The sequence below is a fragment of the Salvelinus alpinus genome, chromosome 14 (genome assembly GCF_045679555.1).
Source record: "Salvelinus alpinus chromosome 14, SLU_Salpinus.1, whole genome shotgun sequence".
NCBI classification, from domain to species: Eukaryota; Metazoa; Chordata; class Actinopteri; order Salmoniformes; family Salmonidae; genus Salvelinus; species Salvelinus alpinus.
Window position 1 is genome coordinate 1,920,354 of NC_092099.1, and position 16,771 is coordinate 1,937,124.

General features: G+C 42.1%; 1 protein-coding gene across 6 annotated transcripts in view; it reads right to left on the reverse strand.

Annotated features, from left to right (window-relative positions):
• obsl1b (obscurin like cytoskeletal adaptor 1b) overlaps nt 1-16,771 on the reverse strand; it is a 73,323-nt gene that overhangs the window by 24,878 nt on the left and 31,674 nt on the right. For 5 of the 6 annotated variants that reach the window (XR_011667698.1, XM_071340136.1, XM_071340134.1 and 2 more), the window contains 6 exons: nt 15,906-16,181; nt 15,514-15,783; nt 15,135-15,401; nt 11,939-12,211; nt 10,506-10,772; nt 8,665-8,931 (listed from right to left, as the gene is read on the reverse strand). Coding sequence is in view for 5 of the 6 variants with exons in the window: in XM_071340136.1 (XP_071196237.1) it covers nt 8,665-8,931; nt 10,506-10,772; nt 11,939-12,211; nt 15,135-15,401; nt 15,514-15,783; nt 15,906-16,181 (1,620 nt within the window). In the remaining variant the exon portion in view is untranslated. The remainder of the gene's footprint in view (nt 1-8,664; nt 8,932-10,505; nt 10,773-11,938; nt 12,212-15,134; nt 15,402-15,513; nt 15,784-15,905; nt 16,182-16,771) is intronic. The other variant, XM_071340135.1, reaches the window with a different exon arrangement.

Sequence of the window (16,771 nt, forward strand, 5' to 3'; positions counted from 1 at the left end):
AATGATTGTAATTTTGTCAAATCACCACCATAATAAGAGATCAAAATGTCCAGTATTTCTGTGTTCATATTTCAGAACAACATATGGATTCTTTAGACATTCAGATAGAATAAATGCATGCTGATGGAAAATAGAGACACGCTACAAATTATTACTAACCCAAACACAGTGGTGAACAATGGGCGTTCTATGCCTTCAGAGAAGAGCTAAGGACTTATAAAATAATCATAATAATTCTATTATTATTTTCAATGATGTTCTGATTTAATCTCTTCAGTTTTTGTTGGAAAGGAAAGGATTAACACTGAAGAGAAAAAAATAACCAATCAGGATTTTGTTGGTCAGGACTTTGCTGGTCTCTGGGGGGATACATCGAGCTAGCTAAGTCAGCCATTGGCTAGGCCAACAGAAGCTAGATAAAGGCATCTGCCATTCAACTGTATTAGGGCAAAATGTTGTAGTGACAGTGGAATCAACTAATCACATTTTGACTTAATGGGTGGGACCGTTTTTACAAAAACTGTCCAAAAACGGCCAACACCTTTGCTGATATTCAGGAGTTGATGCTGTTGGAGGACTTTAACTTCTCTAGGATAGGGGGTAGCATTTAAACGTTTGGATGAAAATCGTGCCCAGAGTAAACTGCCTCCTACTCAGTCCCAGATGCGAATATATGCATATTATTATTAGTATTGGATAGAAAACACTCTGAAGTTTCTAAAACTGTTTTAATCATGTCTGTGACTATAACCTTTTGTCAATAGGGGGGCACTATTTTCACTTTGTAAAAAATCGTGCCCAAATTAAACTGCCTCGTACTCAATTCTTGCTCGTACAATATGCATATTATTATTACTATTGGATAGAAAACACTCTCTAGTTTCTAAAACCGTTTGAATTATATCTGTGAGTAAAACAGAACTCATTTTGCAGCAAACTTCCTGTAAGGAAGTGAAAAATCTGAAATCGCGGCTCTGTTCCAGGGCCTTCCTATTAATTTGCCTGAAATCTATGGATCTACATGCACTGCATACGCCTTCCACTAGATGTCAACAGGCAGTGAGAGGTGGAATGGGGTGTCTAGCTTGATCTGAGGCCGAACAAGAGCTTTTGGAATGACGTGACCAGAATTTTCATTGTCTTGGAAGGCGCGAGAAGGGACATTTTGACTACGTATTCACATTGTAAAACCACGATTTGTGCCGCTAAATATGCAAATTTTCGAACAAAACATATATGTATTGTGTAAAATGATGTTATAGGACTGTCATCTGATGAAGTTTGTCAAGGTTAGTGAATACATTTATATCTTTTGCTGTTTTTTTCGCTATCGCTACCTTTGCGGCGCCGACCGAGATGGCCGCCTCGCTTCGCGTTCCTTGGAAAATATGCAGTATTTTGTTTTTTTATGTGTTAATCCTTACATTGGTACCCCAGGTAATCTTAGGTGTCATTACATACAGTCGGGAGGAACTACTGAATATAAGAGCAACGTCAACTCACCATCGTTACAACCAGGAATATGACTTTCCCGAAACGGATCCAGTGTTTTGCCTTCCACCCAATACAATGGATCTGATCCCAGCCGGCGACCCTATGCGACGCCGTAAAAGGGGCAAACGTAGCGGTCTCCTGGTCAGGCTTCGGAGACGGGCACATCGCGACTCCCTAGCATCACCACTCCCTAGCATACTACTCGCCAATGTCCAGTCTCTTGACAATAAGGTTGATGAAATCCGAGCAAGGGTAACATTCCAGAGAGACATCAGAGATTGTAACGTTCTCTGCTTCACGGAAACGTAGCTCACTCAAGAGACGCTAACGGAGTCGGTGCAGCCAGCTGGTTTCTTCACGCATCGCGCCGACAGAAACACATCTTTCTGGTAAGAAGAGGGGTGGGGGTGTATGCCTTATGATTAACGAGACGTGGTGTGATCATAACAACATACAGGAACTCAAGTCATTCTGTTCACCTGATCTAGAATTCCTCACAATCAAATGTCGACCGCATTATCTACCAAGGGAATTCTCTTCGATTATAATCACAGCCGTATATATTCCCCCCCAAGCAGACACATCGATGGCCCTGAACGAACTTTATCTGACTCTTTGTAAACTGGAAACCACACACCCTGAGGCTGCATTCATCGTAGCTGGGGATTTTAACAAGGCTAATCTGAAAACAAAACTCCCTAAATTCTATCAGCATATCGATTGTGCTACCAGGGCTGGTAAAACCTTGGATCATTGTTATACTAACTTCCGCGACGCATATAAGGCCCTCCCCCGCCCTCCTTTCGGAAAAGCTGACCACGACTCCATTTTGTTGCTTCCAGCCTACAAACAGAAACTAAAACAACAAGTTCCCTCGCTCAGGTCTGTTCAACGCTGGTCCGACCAATCTGATTCCACGCTTCAAGACTGCTTCGATCGCGCGGATTGGAATATGTTCCGCATTGCGTCCAACAACAATATTGACGAATACGCTGATTCGGTGAGCGAGTTCATTAGAAAGTGCATTGACGATGTCGTACCCACAGCAACGATTAAAACATTCCCAAACCAGAAACCGTGGATTGACGGCAGCATTCGCGTGAAACTGAAAGCGCGAACCACTGCTTTTAACCAGGGCAAGGTGACCGGAAACATGACCGAATACAAACAGTGTAGCTATTCTCTCCGCAAGGCAATCAAACAAGCTAAGTCCCAGTATAGAGACAAAGTAGAGTCGCAATTCAACAGCTCAGACACAAGAGGTATGTGGCAGGGTCTACAGTCAATCACGGATTACAAAAAGAAAACCAGCCCCGTGGCGTACCAGGATGTCTTGCTCCCAGACAGGCTAAATAACTTTTTTGCTCGCTTTGAGGACAATACAGTGCCACTGACACGGCCCGCTACCAAAACCTGCGGGCTCTCCTTCACTGCAGCCGTGGTGAATAAAACATTTAAACGTGTTAACCCTCGCTAGGCTGCAGGCCCAGACGGCATTCCCAGCCGCGTCCTCAGAGCATGCGCAGACCAGCTGGCTGGTGTGTTTACGGACATATTCAATCAATCCTTATCCCAGTCTGCTGTTCCCACATGCTTCAAGAGGGCCACCATTGTTCCTGTTCCCAAGAAAGCTAAGGTAACTGAGCTAAACGACTACCGCCCCGTAGCACTCACTTCCGTCATCATGAAGTGCTTTGAGAGACTAGTCAAGGACCATATCACCTCCACCCTACCGGACACCCTAGACCCACTCCAATTTGCTTACCGACCCAATAGGTCCACAGACGACGCAATCGCAACCACACTGCACACTGCCCTAACCCATCTGGACAAGAGGAATACCTATGTCAGAATGCTGTTCATCGACTACAGCTCAGCATTTAACACCATAGTACCCTCCAAACTCGTCATCAAGCTCGAGACCCTGGGTCTCGACCCCGCCCTGTGCAACTGGGTCCTGGACTTCCTGACGGGCCGCCCCCAGGTGGTGAGGGTAGGTAACAACATCTCCACCCCGCTGATCCTCAACACTGGGGCCCCACAAGGGTGCGTTCTGAGCCCTCTCCTGTACTCCCTGTTCACCCACGACTGCGTGGCCATGCACGCCTCCAACTCAATCATCAAGTTTGCGGATGACACTACAGTGGTAGGCTTGATTACCAACAATGACGAGACGGCCTACAGGGAGGAGGTGAGGTCCCTCGGAGTGTGGTGTCAGGAAAATAACCTCACACTCAATGTCAACAAAACAAAGGAGATGATTGTGGACTTCAGGAAACAGCAGAGGGAGCACCCCCCTATCCACATCGACGGGTCAGTAGTGGAGAAGGTGGAAAGTTTTAAGTTCCTCGGTGTACACATCACGGACAAACTGAATTGGTCCACCCACACAGACAGCGTTGTGAAGAAGGCGCAGCAGCGCCTCTTCAACCTCAGGAGGCTGAAGAAATTCGGCTTGTCACCAAAAGCACTCACAAACTTCTACAGATGCACAATCGAGAGCATCCTGTCGGGCTGTATCACCGCCTGGTACGGCAACTGCTCCGCCCACAACCGTAAGGCTCTCCAGAGGGTAGTGAGGTCTGCACAACGCATCACCGGGGGCAAACTACCTGCCCTCCAGGACACCTACACCACCCGATGTCACAGGAAGGCCATAAAGATCATCAAGGACAACAACCACCCAAGCCACTGCCTGTTCACCCCGCTATCATCCAGAAGGCGAGGTCAGTACAGGTGCATCAAAGCAGGGACCGAGAGACTGAAAAACAGCTTCTATCTCAAGGCCATCAGACTGTTAAACAGCCACCACTAACATTTAGCGGCCGCTGCCAACATACTGACTCAACTCCAGCCACTTTAATAATGGGAATTGATGGAAATTATGTAAAAATGTACCACTAGCCACTTTAAACAATGCCACTTAATATAATGTTTACATACCCTACATTACTCATCTCATATGTATATGTATATACTGTACTCTATATCATCTACTGCATCTTGCCATCTTTATGTAATACATGTATCAGTAGCCACTTTAAACTATGCCACTTCATGTTTACATACCCTACATTACTCATCTCATATGTATATACTGTACTCTATACCATCTACTGCATCTTGCCTATGCCGTTCTGTACCATCACTCATTCATATATCTTTATGTACATATTCTTTATCCCTTTACACTTGTGTGTATAAGGTAGTAGTTGTGGAATTGTTAGGTTAGATTACTTGTTGGTTATTACTGCATTGTCAGAACTAGAAGCACAAGCATTTCGCTACACTCGCATTAACATCTGCTAACCATGTGTATGTGACAAATACAATTTGATTTGATTTGATTGTGTTCGCGGATGTGCCAAATTGTACTGCTTACCTTGACGATGTGGTGATTCATTCGTCTACTTGGTCTGATCATCTCGCCACCTTGAAGTGTGTTTCAGCGGTTGGAGAATGCTTCTTTAACCCTCAAATTGGCCAAGTGTGAGATTGGGAAGGCTACTGTGACTTACTTAGGGAAGCAAGTGGGACGAGGTCTAGTGCGCCCAGTAACTGGCAAAGTGGAAGCAATTGTTGCTTTTCCTGCTCCCACGACTTGCCGCCAGTTGCGCAGATTCCTGGGGATGGTAGGGTACTATCGTACGTTCTGTAAGAATTTTTCAACGGCAGTAGCTCCCCTTACATCTCTGCTCAGTCCCAAAGTACCATTTAAGTGGTCCAAGGACTGTAACTATGCTTTTCAGTCCGCCAAAGTGCTACTTCGTAGTGCCCCAGTGCTTGCCAACCCAACTTTGACAAACCTTTTAAGTTGGAGGTAGACGCTAGTATAGTGGGTGTGGGTGTGGTTCTCTTGCAGGAAGCTGAAGAGGGAGTGTTCAACACCATAGTGCCCTCACAGCTCATCACTAAGCTAAGGACCCTGGGACTAAACACCTCCCTCTGCAACTGGATCCTGGACTTCCTGACGGGCCGCTCCCCAGGTGGCAAGGTTCGGTAACAACACATCTGCCACAATGATCCTCAACACAGAGCCCCCTCAGGGGTGCATGCTCAGTTCCCTCCTATACTCCGTTCACTCATGACTGCATGGCCAGGCACGACTCCAACACCATCATTAAGTTTCCCGACGACACAAAAGTTGTAGGCCAGATCACCGGCAACAATGAGACAGCCTATAGGGAGGAGGTCAGAGACCTGGCTGTGTAGTGTCAGGATAACAAACTCTCCCTCTATGTGATCAAGACACAAGAGAAGATTGTGGACTACAGGAAAGGAAGGACCGAGCATACCCCCATTCTCATTGACGGGGCTGCAGTGGAGGAGGGTGAGAGCTTCAAGATCCTTGGTGTCCACATCACCAACAAACTATCATGGTCCAAACACACCAAGACAGTCGTGAAGAGGGCACGACAAAGCCTATTACCCCTCAGGAGACTGAAAAGATTTGGCATGGGTCCTCAGATCCTCAAAAAGTTATACAGCAGCACCATCAAGAGTATCCTGACTGGTTGCATCACTGCCTGGTATGGCAATTGCTCGGCCTCTGACCGCAAGGCACTACAGAGGGTAGTGTGTACAGCACAGTACATCACTGGGGCCAAGCTTCCTGCCATCCAGGACCTCTATACCAGGTGGTGTCAGAGGAAGGCTGTAAAAATTGTCAAGGACTCCAGCCACCCTAGTCATAGACTGTTCTCTCTGCTACCACATGGCAAGCGGTACCGGAGCACCAAGTCTAGGTCAAAAAGGCTTCTTAACAGCTTCTACCCCCCAAGCCATAAGACTGCTGAACAGCTAATAAAATGGCAACCGAGACTATTTGCATTGTCCCCTCCCCCCTCTTTTATGCTGCTGCTACTCTGTTTATTATCTATGCATAGTCACTTTAACTCTACCTACATGTACATATAACCTTGACTAACCTGTGCACCCGCACATTGACTCTGTACCGTTACCCCCTATATATAGCCTCGCTACTGTTATTTTACTACTGCTCTTTAATTATTTGTTATTTAAATGTTTTACTTAACACTTATTTTTTTAAACTGCATTGTTGGTTATTAAGGGCTTGTAAGTAAGCATTTCACTGTAAGGTCTACTACACCTGTTGTATTCGGCGCATGTGACAAATAAAATTAGATTTGATTATGGTTGCTGTCCTTTCAGAATCACGAACCTGTCACACACTGAAGGACTATAGGTTCGCCACTGTGCAAACATGCCTGTAATAGATATAAAAGCTGATATTAATGTTTAAAAAATGAGTGTATATATTTGGTCTGGCGAAGTGGTTTTATGTGCTGAATGAATGGAAGGTGATAATTCTGAGTTTTTTCACTCATCTCGGCTGGTCTCAGGAAGAAATTAGGAGGCCTCAGTGTCCGAGACCGAGTCAAGACTGAATACACATGTATCCTACACAACACCAAGACAAAACCAGTCTTGAGTACTACAATACTGGTATGAGTTTTTATTTTATTTATTTAACCTATATTTAACTAGGCAAGTAAGTTAAGAACCTCTCTGGGATAGCGGGACGCTTGCGTCCCACCTGGCCAATAGCCATTGAAAATGTAGAGCGCCAGATTCAAAAAAATTATATAAAATCAAACTTTCATTAAATCACACATATAAGATACCAAATTAAAGCTACACTCGTTGTGAATCCAGCCAACATGTCAGATTTCAAAAAGGCTTTTCGGCGAAAGCATAAGATGCTATTATCTGATGATAGCAAATACAACTGTAATACAACTTAAGGTATTTGTAAACGTTAATAATCGATCAAATTGAAGACGGGTCAATCTGTTTTCAATACAGGACATCAACAACCTCACGCTACTTTTCAAGTCTTGCGCAACAATCAAACGAAACACAAGACGTCACTCTACTTCCTGATGATAGCAAAATGTCAACAAGAGAATGTAGCATATTTCAACCAACCATACTCAAAACGCAGATATAAAATATAAAACATGCATTACCTTTGACGAGATTCTTTTGCTGGCACTCCAATATGTCCCATAAACATCACAAATGGTCCTTTTGTTCGATTAATTCCGTCCATATATGTCCAAATTGTCCATTTATCTGTCCCGTTTGATCCAGAAAAAACAGCTTCCCCTTTGAAGAATGTCACTACAAAATATCTAAAAAATTACCTCTAAACTTTGCCAAAACATTTCAAAGTACTTTTGTAATACAACTTAAGGTATTTGTAAACGTTAATAATCGATCAAATTGAAGACGGGTCAATCTGTTTTCAATACAGGACATCAACAACCTCACGCTACTTTTCAAGTCTTGCGCAACAATCAAACGAAACACAAGACGTCACTCTACTTCCTGGTGTATTTCTTCCTCATTGTTCAAATGAATAACTTCAACCTATTTCCATACACTGGCGACATCCAGTGGAAGCAGTAGGAACTGCGAGGGTAGTGATTAGAATTCTGGCTTGCCCATAATAACTCATTGAACAGACAGTGACTTAAAAAAAAAAAGGTTAGTCCTCAGGGTTTTGACTGCTATATAAGTTCAGTTATACTTACAGATATGATTCAAACAGTTTTAGAAACTTCAGAGTGTTTTCCATCCAAATCTACTAATAATATGCATATCTTATATTCTGGGGATGAGTAGAACGAAGTTGAAATTGGGCACGCTATTTTTCCCTAAGTGAAAAATCTGCACCCTATCCTCAAGAAGTTTTAAGAAGAACAAATTAGCAGTCACTCCATTTCTTTATCATGCCGTCGCTTAGTCTGACTTTGACAAAAACAAACTTGTCATTAAACCTTACAACCCCTGGCTGGCAGACCCCAGTGGAGTAGACAACATGAGAATTCAGGCTTTCCTAGAATTGTATATGACACCTCTGCATCAAAAGCTGAGGTGTCAAATATATATTCTCATTCTGTATTTCATACACTCCCTCACACTCTGCTTGTAACACTACTATATAAAGTGGTGTCTGTATATCTTTTGCGATAATTGCATTTGATGTAGAAAAAGCGTAATGACATAAAATCATTGTTATTTTGAGAACCGATGCTGAAACCAGAAAGACACTGCCGTTTGTGTACACTGAATGTGGCCAGGCTGCCCACTCTGACAGCAAACGAGTGTACTGTTGCTGTCTGACCATCTATGGCCGTGCCCTACCTTTAACAATGAGCCTTGCAGATGATTTCACATTTTCCGCAGATAACACAAATGTGCCTGTGTCGTCCAAGGAGAGGTTGGAGATGGTGAGGCTGTGGACACACCCTTTGGCACTCATGCGCCAGTGGTTGTTGTGCTTTAGCTGGTTCCCATCCTTTAGCCAAGTGGCTTCTACATTGCTGTGCGACAGCTCCACCTCGAAGGATGCTGTTTCACGTTGAATGGTTTGGATGTCAGTGAGTCCTCTCCGAATTGTAATTTTTCTGGCTGTAGGGAGAAAATGGTATTGTAGCCAAAGGCAATAATAACAACAACAATAATCACTTAATGAGTAAGTTAATCATATAAATCATATAAATCATCTATTAACAGGGGTAGGCAACACTTGTCCTGGAGTGCCTCAGGCACTCACTGAACTGCTCAATTAGCTCAGTTGGTCAGGTGTGGTGTCTAGTTGGAATAAAATCCAGCAATACCTGCGGTACTCCAGGAACAGGGCTGCCTACCCCTGATCAATAATTAAATCAACAGATTTACACGTTGCATGTTTGACAGGGACAAACAAAGAAATCATGTGGATGATGCCATTTTTATATCAGCAGTTGCTTTTACCGTAGCCCGGCCTAGACCCCAAAGAGCAAGCAGAAGCAGAAGCAGTGGCACATTGGCTAGGAAAAACTCTAGAAGGAAGAAACCTAGAGAGGAACTTAGCAAAAAGGGGACTCGAGATATACCTTCTTTTTTATATATATATATATGGTTTTAACTTCCCTTATAGAATTGTTTTATTCAATCATCTGTTATTTCATGTATTATTTAATCTCTAGAAGCATTCCATACAATATGATCCCTCTACAAATACCAAATCCAAAGGCTATTTCTTAGCATTTATTTTAATGTTTCTTCCATTTTCATATAGAGCGTCACTATAACAGAAGTCATGTTACAGTATGTGTGATACCGACAGACAAATAAAACATGTAGCCAGTTGGAAGGAAAGAGGCAAGTATTTTTTATCATTCAAAAACAGTACTTTACACCAAAGCCTGTTTCGAATCTGCCAACATTTTTACTTATTCTAACACAGATATGCATTCTCCAAGGAGAAGAAGCATTCCGTTCTTAGACTTGATGACAACAAACTCCATTTTGAAGGCCAGTGCGTAAATTTAGATGCAATGAGAGGAGATCCAAATTCATAAACGGTGCCAACAGCAGCCGAAGTCCAGACTTTCCCCTTCCCAACCAAGCTGTTGCTGGAAAGACAAGCTCTCTCTCACCCGCACCTCACAGCACTAACTCACCCACAAAACAAGTAAGAAGAAAAGAGCTACAGTAAATCAGTAACCCCGTTGGGGTTAAAGCAGCCATTAGTCATAGCTCGACTCTGCAATAGTAAGCGAGGAGAATGCTCTCAGAGAGCTGTGCTTGTGCGAATGTAATCCTAGTGCTCGTCTGATAACATCTATATCTTCACAGCCAAGCATAAGGGGCTTAAATAGTTCCTCACGAGTACTTCCTTCTAGCCTCCAATCTGATTCCCCTTTGACACGCTTAATGAAATCATTATGGCTCCAGTCAGCCTGTGTCAATACAGAAATCTGCTCCCTGAGAACCAGAGGCTGGGCTAGCGGTCTGTCTGTACGTCACCTGTTTGCAGCCATCACCATGGAGGAACAAGTGCCACCCCGGTCCCAATCGTTCAAATTACTCTTACTCAGTTATTGACTTTGCTCCAAAAGCAACAACGCAACAACAGGGGCAGCGTGCGAAAGCGATGTTGCCGGCAACGGAGGTAAACAAACAACAACAGTGCAGAGTGACAACACGTGCGCACTCACGTTCCACGATGAGTTGGGCTTGCGTGCGGTCGTGGAGAGTTTCGCAACTGTAGGTGCCCCGGTCGGAAAGGGCGAGCTTGTGGATGGTGAGGCTCCGTCGCCGGCTCTTTTTCTTCAGGGTGAACTTTGGCCCCGGGTGGATGACTACACCCTGCCTCATCCATTGCACCTCTCCAGAGTCGAGACCCACCTCCACCTCCAGGGTAGCCTCCCCGAATTGCTCAGCCACAACGGGCACCATGTTTTTGGTGAACAACACTTGTTGTTCTGAACAGATACACCCACAATTACTGTGTGTGTGTAAGGCAACTGGTATCACACAAGTATTAGATTTTAACTCTAATTGACATTAAACTACATATCCAGACTGCCATACACAAAGTGAAAAAAAGAGCGCTTTGTAAGCTACATTATAACTATATAAAGATTCTAATAAAATGATATGATAAACAAGCCAAAATGTAGCACAAGTTCTGCTAAGGAGAGGCATTTCAATCCTCTTAATAGTACTGCTTTCCTAAGTGTTGTAGCATGTCTCTGGCACCATTTGTCTCTGTCAGTTACCCTAGGAATTCTAACAGGAGACGCTGCTAAGCGCTAGTCGTCAAAGGCGCCCCTTCAACAATTTGAGCTTGTCTGAAGAGGTCATTATTTATTGAAAATATGTTGTGGCATTAAAGAGGCTTTCCAAGAGCACACTGTTGCACTCAATCCCCCAATAGTTAAAAAGAGATTTAAAGGGGAGGCAAGGATGAGGAAAGTCATTTTTTGCCAAAGCTTACTTCAAAATTATCTATTAAACTTCAAGGAATCAACAGTTGTATAAAGTTATTGCAAATGTGGAATGACGATTACAATTAATTGTCTCCAAAACATTGACATACACTGTTGTTCAACGGTGTCAACAGCGCAACTATGAAAATCAAGGGAAATTAATACAATAAATAAAAGGTTTGGGGGGAAATTTCAATTTCCTAATTAATCAGGGAAAATGACATCTTGTCACACTGTAACTATATAATCATAAGAGCACAGTCATGGGGCTACTTATCAATTTAAAGGTGCTCTGTTTGTTGTATGATATTTATATTCTGGTTAGCTTAGAAAAACCTGAAATAGCTTAGCAATACTTTCTTATCTAATCATAATTTAAATAAGACATCCATTGTTTTCAACCTCCAAGAACGAGAATCAGGAAGATGCTGCTGTTTGAAGGTTGACATTCCAGGAAAAACAAGCAACTTTACTAGCTTCGAATGCAATCCCAAAATATTTTTTTTATCCCGTGGGATTTTTTTTTCTTTACTACTACAAATATATTGTTGACATTTAGGTCTATTTTGTAGGTGGAATTGTTGCATATAGCACATTTAAAACTGGACCAGAATATCTTGAATACCAAGCTAGCACAATGTTAACCAATGGTATCTCACCTTGAACCTGGAGGTTTGCCTCAGACACCAGCCCTTCTGCCTTGGCAGTCACCGTGGCGCAGTCTGAGACCTGGGAGTTGTAAATGCACAGCATGTGGCACAGTCCATTACTTGAAATGACAAACCTCTCATTTGGAGCTACAGGCCGGCCGTTCAGGCTCCACACTAGCTGTGTGTCCTCTGGCGAAACCACACACTTAAATGTAGCATCTTCCCCCTCCAGTACAGTGATATTGTGTAGCTCTGCGATAAACTCGACAATAGGTGGAGGCACTAAGGGATAGAACATGAAAATGAATTAGAATAACAACACACAGGGTTTATTTGCAATGAATATCATTGAGACACTGTATCATTGTTCCAAATCCTAACATGAGATCCATGCGCTTAACTCACACAACTTTTGCGTAAATCATGCAATGAGAGGTCAATGGGTGGTATGAAAACTGTACAAAATGTAATTTGTTTCAAAGCCTTGCTTGGAAACGTGTTTACTCTCAAAGGATTTGTCCCATTGAGATTTTAAGGTCCAAATGCAGCTTTAAAAAAAATCTCAGTATCAAATCATTTATGGGTAACAATTAAGTACTTTACTGTGATTGTGTACAATTAAAAAAGGTTACATTTTTTTATAAAAATAGCTTCTTAGCAAATGGCAATTTCTCAAGCAAGAATTTTGCTAGGACTGTCTGAGAGTAGTCTTGAGTGTGGAGGGGAAAACTGAAAGTTAGCTGTAATTGGCAGAGAAGTTTGGAACTCTCTTTCTTATTGGTCTACGTCTACGACCTAATTTACTGTATTTTAATGATCTGTATTGTCTAAATGTTGAATGTTTGTGAAGTCTTGATTGTGGTTGTTTGTAATTGTAATGGTGTTGGACCCCAGGAAGATTAGTTAGCGTGATGGCGTTAGCTAATGGGGACCCTAATAAAAAATTAAAAAATTACAAAAATATCACCATGGAAGGTCAAAACTACATCCCACAAAAACATTTCAGGCAGCCTTTTTAAACAGCTCTTACACTAAAGGGGCATTGTCAAAATGTTCACAATTTCACAGTATTATTCCAACCTCATAGTGTGGAAATATATATATATATACACAGTACCAATCAAAAGTTTAGACACACCTAGTCTTTCAAAGGTTTTTCTTTATTTTTACTATTTTCTACATTGTAGAATAATAGACATCAACACTATGAAATAACACATATGGAATCATGTAGTAACCAAAAAATATATATTTTATATTTGAGATTCTTCAAAGTAGCCTTGATGACAGCATTTCACACTCTTGGCATTCTCTCAACCAGCTTCCTGAGGTAGTCAACTGTAATGCATTTCAATTTACAGGTGTGTCTTGTTAAAAGTTAATTCGTGGAGTTTCTTTCCATCTTGATGCGTCTGAGCCAATCAGTTGTGTTGTGACAAGGTGGGGGTGGTATACAGAAGATAACCCTATTTGGTAAGATACAAAGTCCATATAATGGCAATAACAGCTCAAATAAGCATAGAAAAATGACAGTCCATCATTTCTTGAAGACATGAAGGTCAGTCAATCCAGAAAATGTCAAGAACTTTGAAAGTTTCTTCAAGTGCAGTCGCAGAAACCATGAAGCGCTATGATGAAACAGGCTCTCATGAGGACCACCACAGGAAAGGAAGACCCAGAGCTACCTCTGCTGCAGAGGATACGTTTATTACAGTTGCCAGCCTCAGAAATTGCACCTAAATAAATGCTTCACAGAGTTCAAGTAACAGACACGTCTCAACATCAACTGTTCAGAGGAGACTGCATGAATCAGGCCTTCATGGTCGATTGCTGCAAAGAAACAACTACTAAAGTACACCAATAAGAAGAAGAGACTTGCTTGGGCCAAGAAACACGAGCTATGGACATTAGACCGGTGGAAATCTGTCCTTTGGTCTGATAAGTCCAGATTTCAGATTTTTGGTTCCAACCGCTGTGTCTTTGTGAGACGCAGAGTAGGCGGACAGATGATCTCCGCATGTGTGGTTCCCACCGTGAAGCATGGAAGAGGAGGAGATGTGATGGTGTGGGGGTGCTTTGTTGGTGAGACAGTCTGTGATTCATTTAGAATTCAAGGCACACTTAACCAGCATGGCTACCACAGCATTCTGCAGCAATACGCCATCCCATCTGCTTTGCATTTAGTGGGGCTATCATTTGTTTTTCAACAGGACAATGACCCAACACACCTCCAGGCTGTTTAAGGGCTATTTGAGATGGTTTGGGATGAGTAAGACCGCAGAGTGAAAGAAAAGCAGCCAACAAGTGCTCAGCATACAGTATGTGGGAACTCCTTCAAGACTGTTGGAAAAGCATTCCAGGTGAAGTTGGTTGAGAGAATGCCAAGAGTCTGCAAAGCTGTCATCAAGGCAAAGGCTGGCTACTTTGAAGAATCTCAAATATAAAATATATTTTGATTTGTTTAACCCTTATTTGGTTACTACATGATTCCATATGTGTTATTTCATAATTTTCATGTCTTCACTATTATTATACAATGTTGGAAATAGTACAAATAAAGAAAAACCCTTGAATGAGTAGGTGTGTCCAAACTTTTGACTGGTACTGTATATTAAACAGGAAAATCACACTTTTTAACTTCACTGAGCATTTTACATAATGTGAGTCTTGCTGGCTTCACATGCTCGTTGGATATAGGAAACTGGAAAGCGGCTAGTCCGACATGATTGTGTTCAAGTGCTTTTGGAGTCGCAACAATTCTTCAACCAATAACATTTTAGCTAGCTTGATAAGTTTGCTAACATTGCTTAGAATAAAGTTAGCGAGCTTGTTTAACATTGACAATACGTTCAGATTAGCTACATTATCCACATCGATGAGGTTGTAATGGTCAAAAACTGATTTGTTGTAATCTTTTGGTTGAATAGGTTAAAAAAAAGGTCAGTGGTGAAATGTCAGGTAACAACATTTTCTCCGTTTCCCACTTGTAATATCAATTTGGAGGGTCATTCAAGTGAAATTTCCCACTGGGAACTAGGAGCATCTGATAATTCCGATAGCACATGAGCACATTAGATAGCACATGTGCATGGCATTAGACTTGCGCTGACATTAAAAACAGAGTTTGATTGACATGATTATCACCCAATAATGTTAATTTAGTTATTTCAAATATTAGCATAAACTTAACTGCCCATATCCTTACTTTCTACACCGACGGTGGCAAAAGTCCTATCGTCTGTGGATTCACAGGCATATTCCCCAGCATTGTCTAGCATTAGCTGGTGGATAGTGATGCTTCGCTCCCGACCCTGTGCCCTTATCGTATGTCGATGGCTGGGCTTAATCTCCTGGCCATCTTTGAGCCACTGAACATCTCCTTTAGGTTTGTTGACCTCACACCTTAGGGTAAGGGTACTGTCCTTCAGGGCTACAATATTCTCCAGAGGTCTGGAGAATTTCACTTTCATTTCTAGGAAAACAAGTTCAGTAATCAGTTTTCCAGTTATGGCAGCATAAATACTGTGTTTAACTATGTTAAACCTTATTCTTAGGCATTTTGTCCCAAAAAATCCTGTTCTTACCTTTGACCTGGACAATGAAATACATTTCGTCCGTGTTGATGTTACAGACGAACCCTCCACTATCTGATAATTTCAGGGGGTTGATGGTGAGGGTGTGCATTTTACCCGCACTGGCGATGTGAATATTATCCCCATTCAATAGTTCACCATCTTTAAGCCATCGCACATAGGCTTGCTCCCGGTTCACCATGGCACACAGTGTCACACTTTCATTTTCGTAGCCAGAGATGGTGGTTCTGGCTTGTTTGTTCACAAACTTGACTGGGGGCTCTGAGGAGTAAAACATCATTTGAACATGACCTCTCTTGTGACTTTTATGTTTCTGTCATGTCAATAGCATAGGTATGTTTTTTGTAATTTATTACATGCATTGGAAATGTAAACACTTTTACCTTGGACCTCAACTATGGTTACCATTTTGTCATTGATGGCATCCAATATGTACTCTCCAGAGTCCGAGGGCTGAAGTTCTGACAAAACAAGTTTCCTGGTGGCACCGTCACTGTCTATGTGAGTGCGAGCGTCTGAACTCAGTAACTTTCCATTCCAGAGCCACTGGACAGTGGCATTCGGACAAGATATCTCGCACTCCAAGATGAGTTTGTCGCCTGCTACCAGGCTATGATGCTCTGGGTTACCCGAGTTGCCGATGATGGTCACAGGGGGTTCTAAGGAGAAAAACAACAGTCTTATTTATTCCTACTTTAATTAAATTGAAATGTCGCAATTTTTCTACTTCATATTCATCATTTCCAGCACCACCCCAACATCAACACGTGAAAACGACTGCACTCTATGTTTTGTAATAAAAAAGAGAGAGACCAAATGAAACAAAAGTGTTTCTGGGTGATGTAGGAAACACTTGTCTTCTGGTCAGCATCAAGTGATTTGAACCTGTTCAGAATAAAGGTTCAAACCTGTTTGGCTATGCCTGGATAAGATAATTTCTTAAAGAGGGCCATGAACAATACCTAGCTCTGATCTGATCTTCACATTTCAGGTTAATTTAGTTTTGAGATGTATTCACTTTTCACCACTTTACTAGCAAATAGTACAAATATGATAAAGTATGAAAATATGACGATTTCATATGCTATGAACAGGCTATTCATGAAAAAAATACTGAATAGGGTCTTAAATATTTTCTAAATCATGTAAGTACACTGCATTACCAAAAGAATGTGGACACCTGCTCTTCGAACATCTAATTTCAAAATCATGGGCATTAATATGGAGTCGGTCCCCCCTTTGCTGCTAT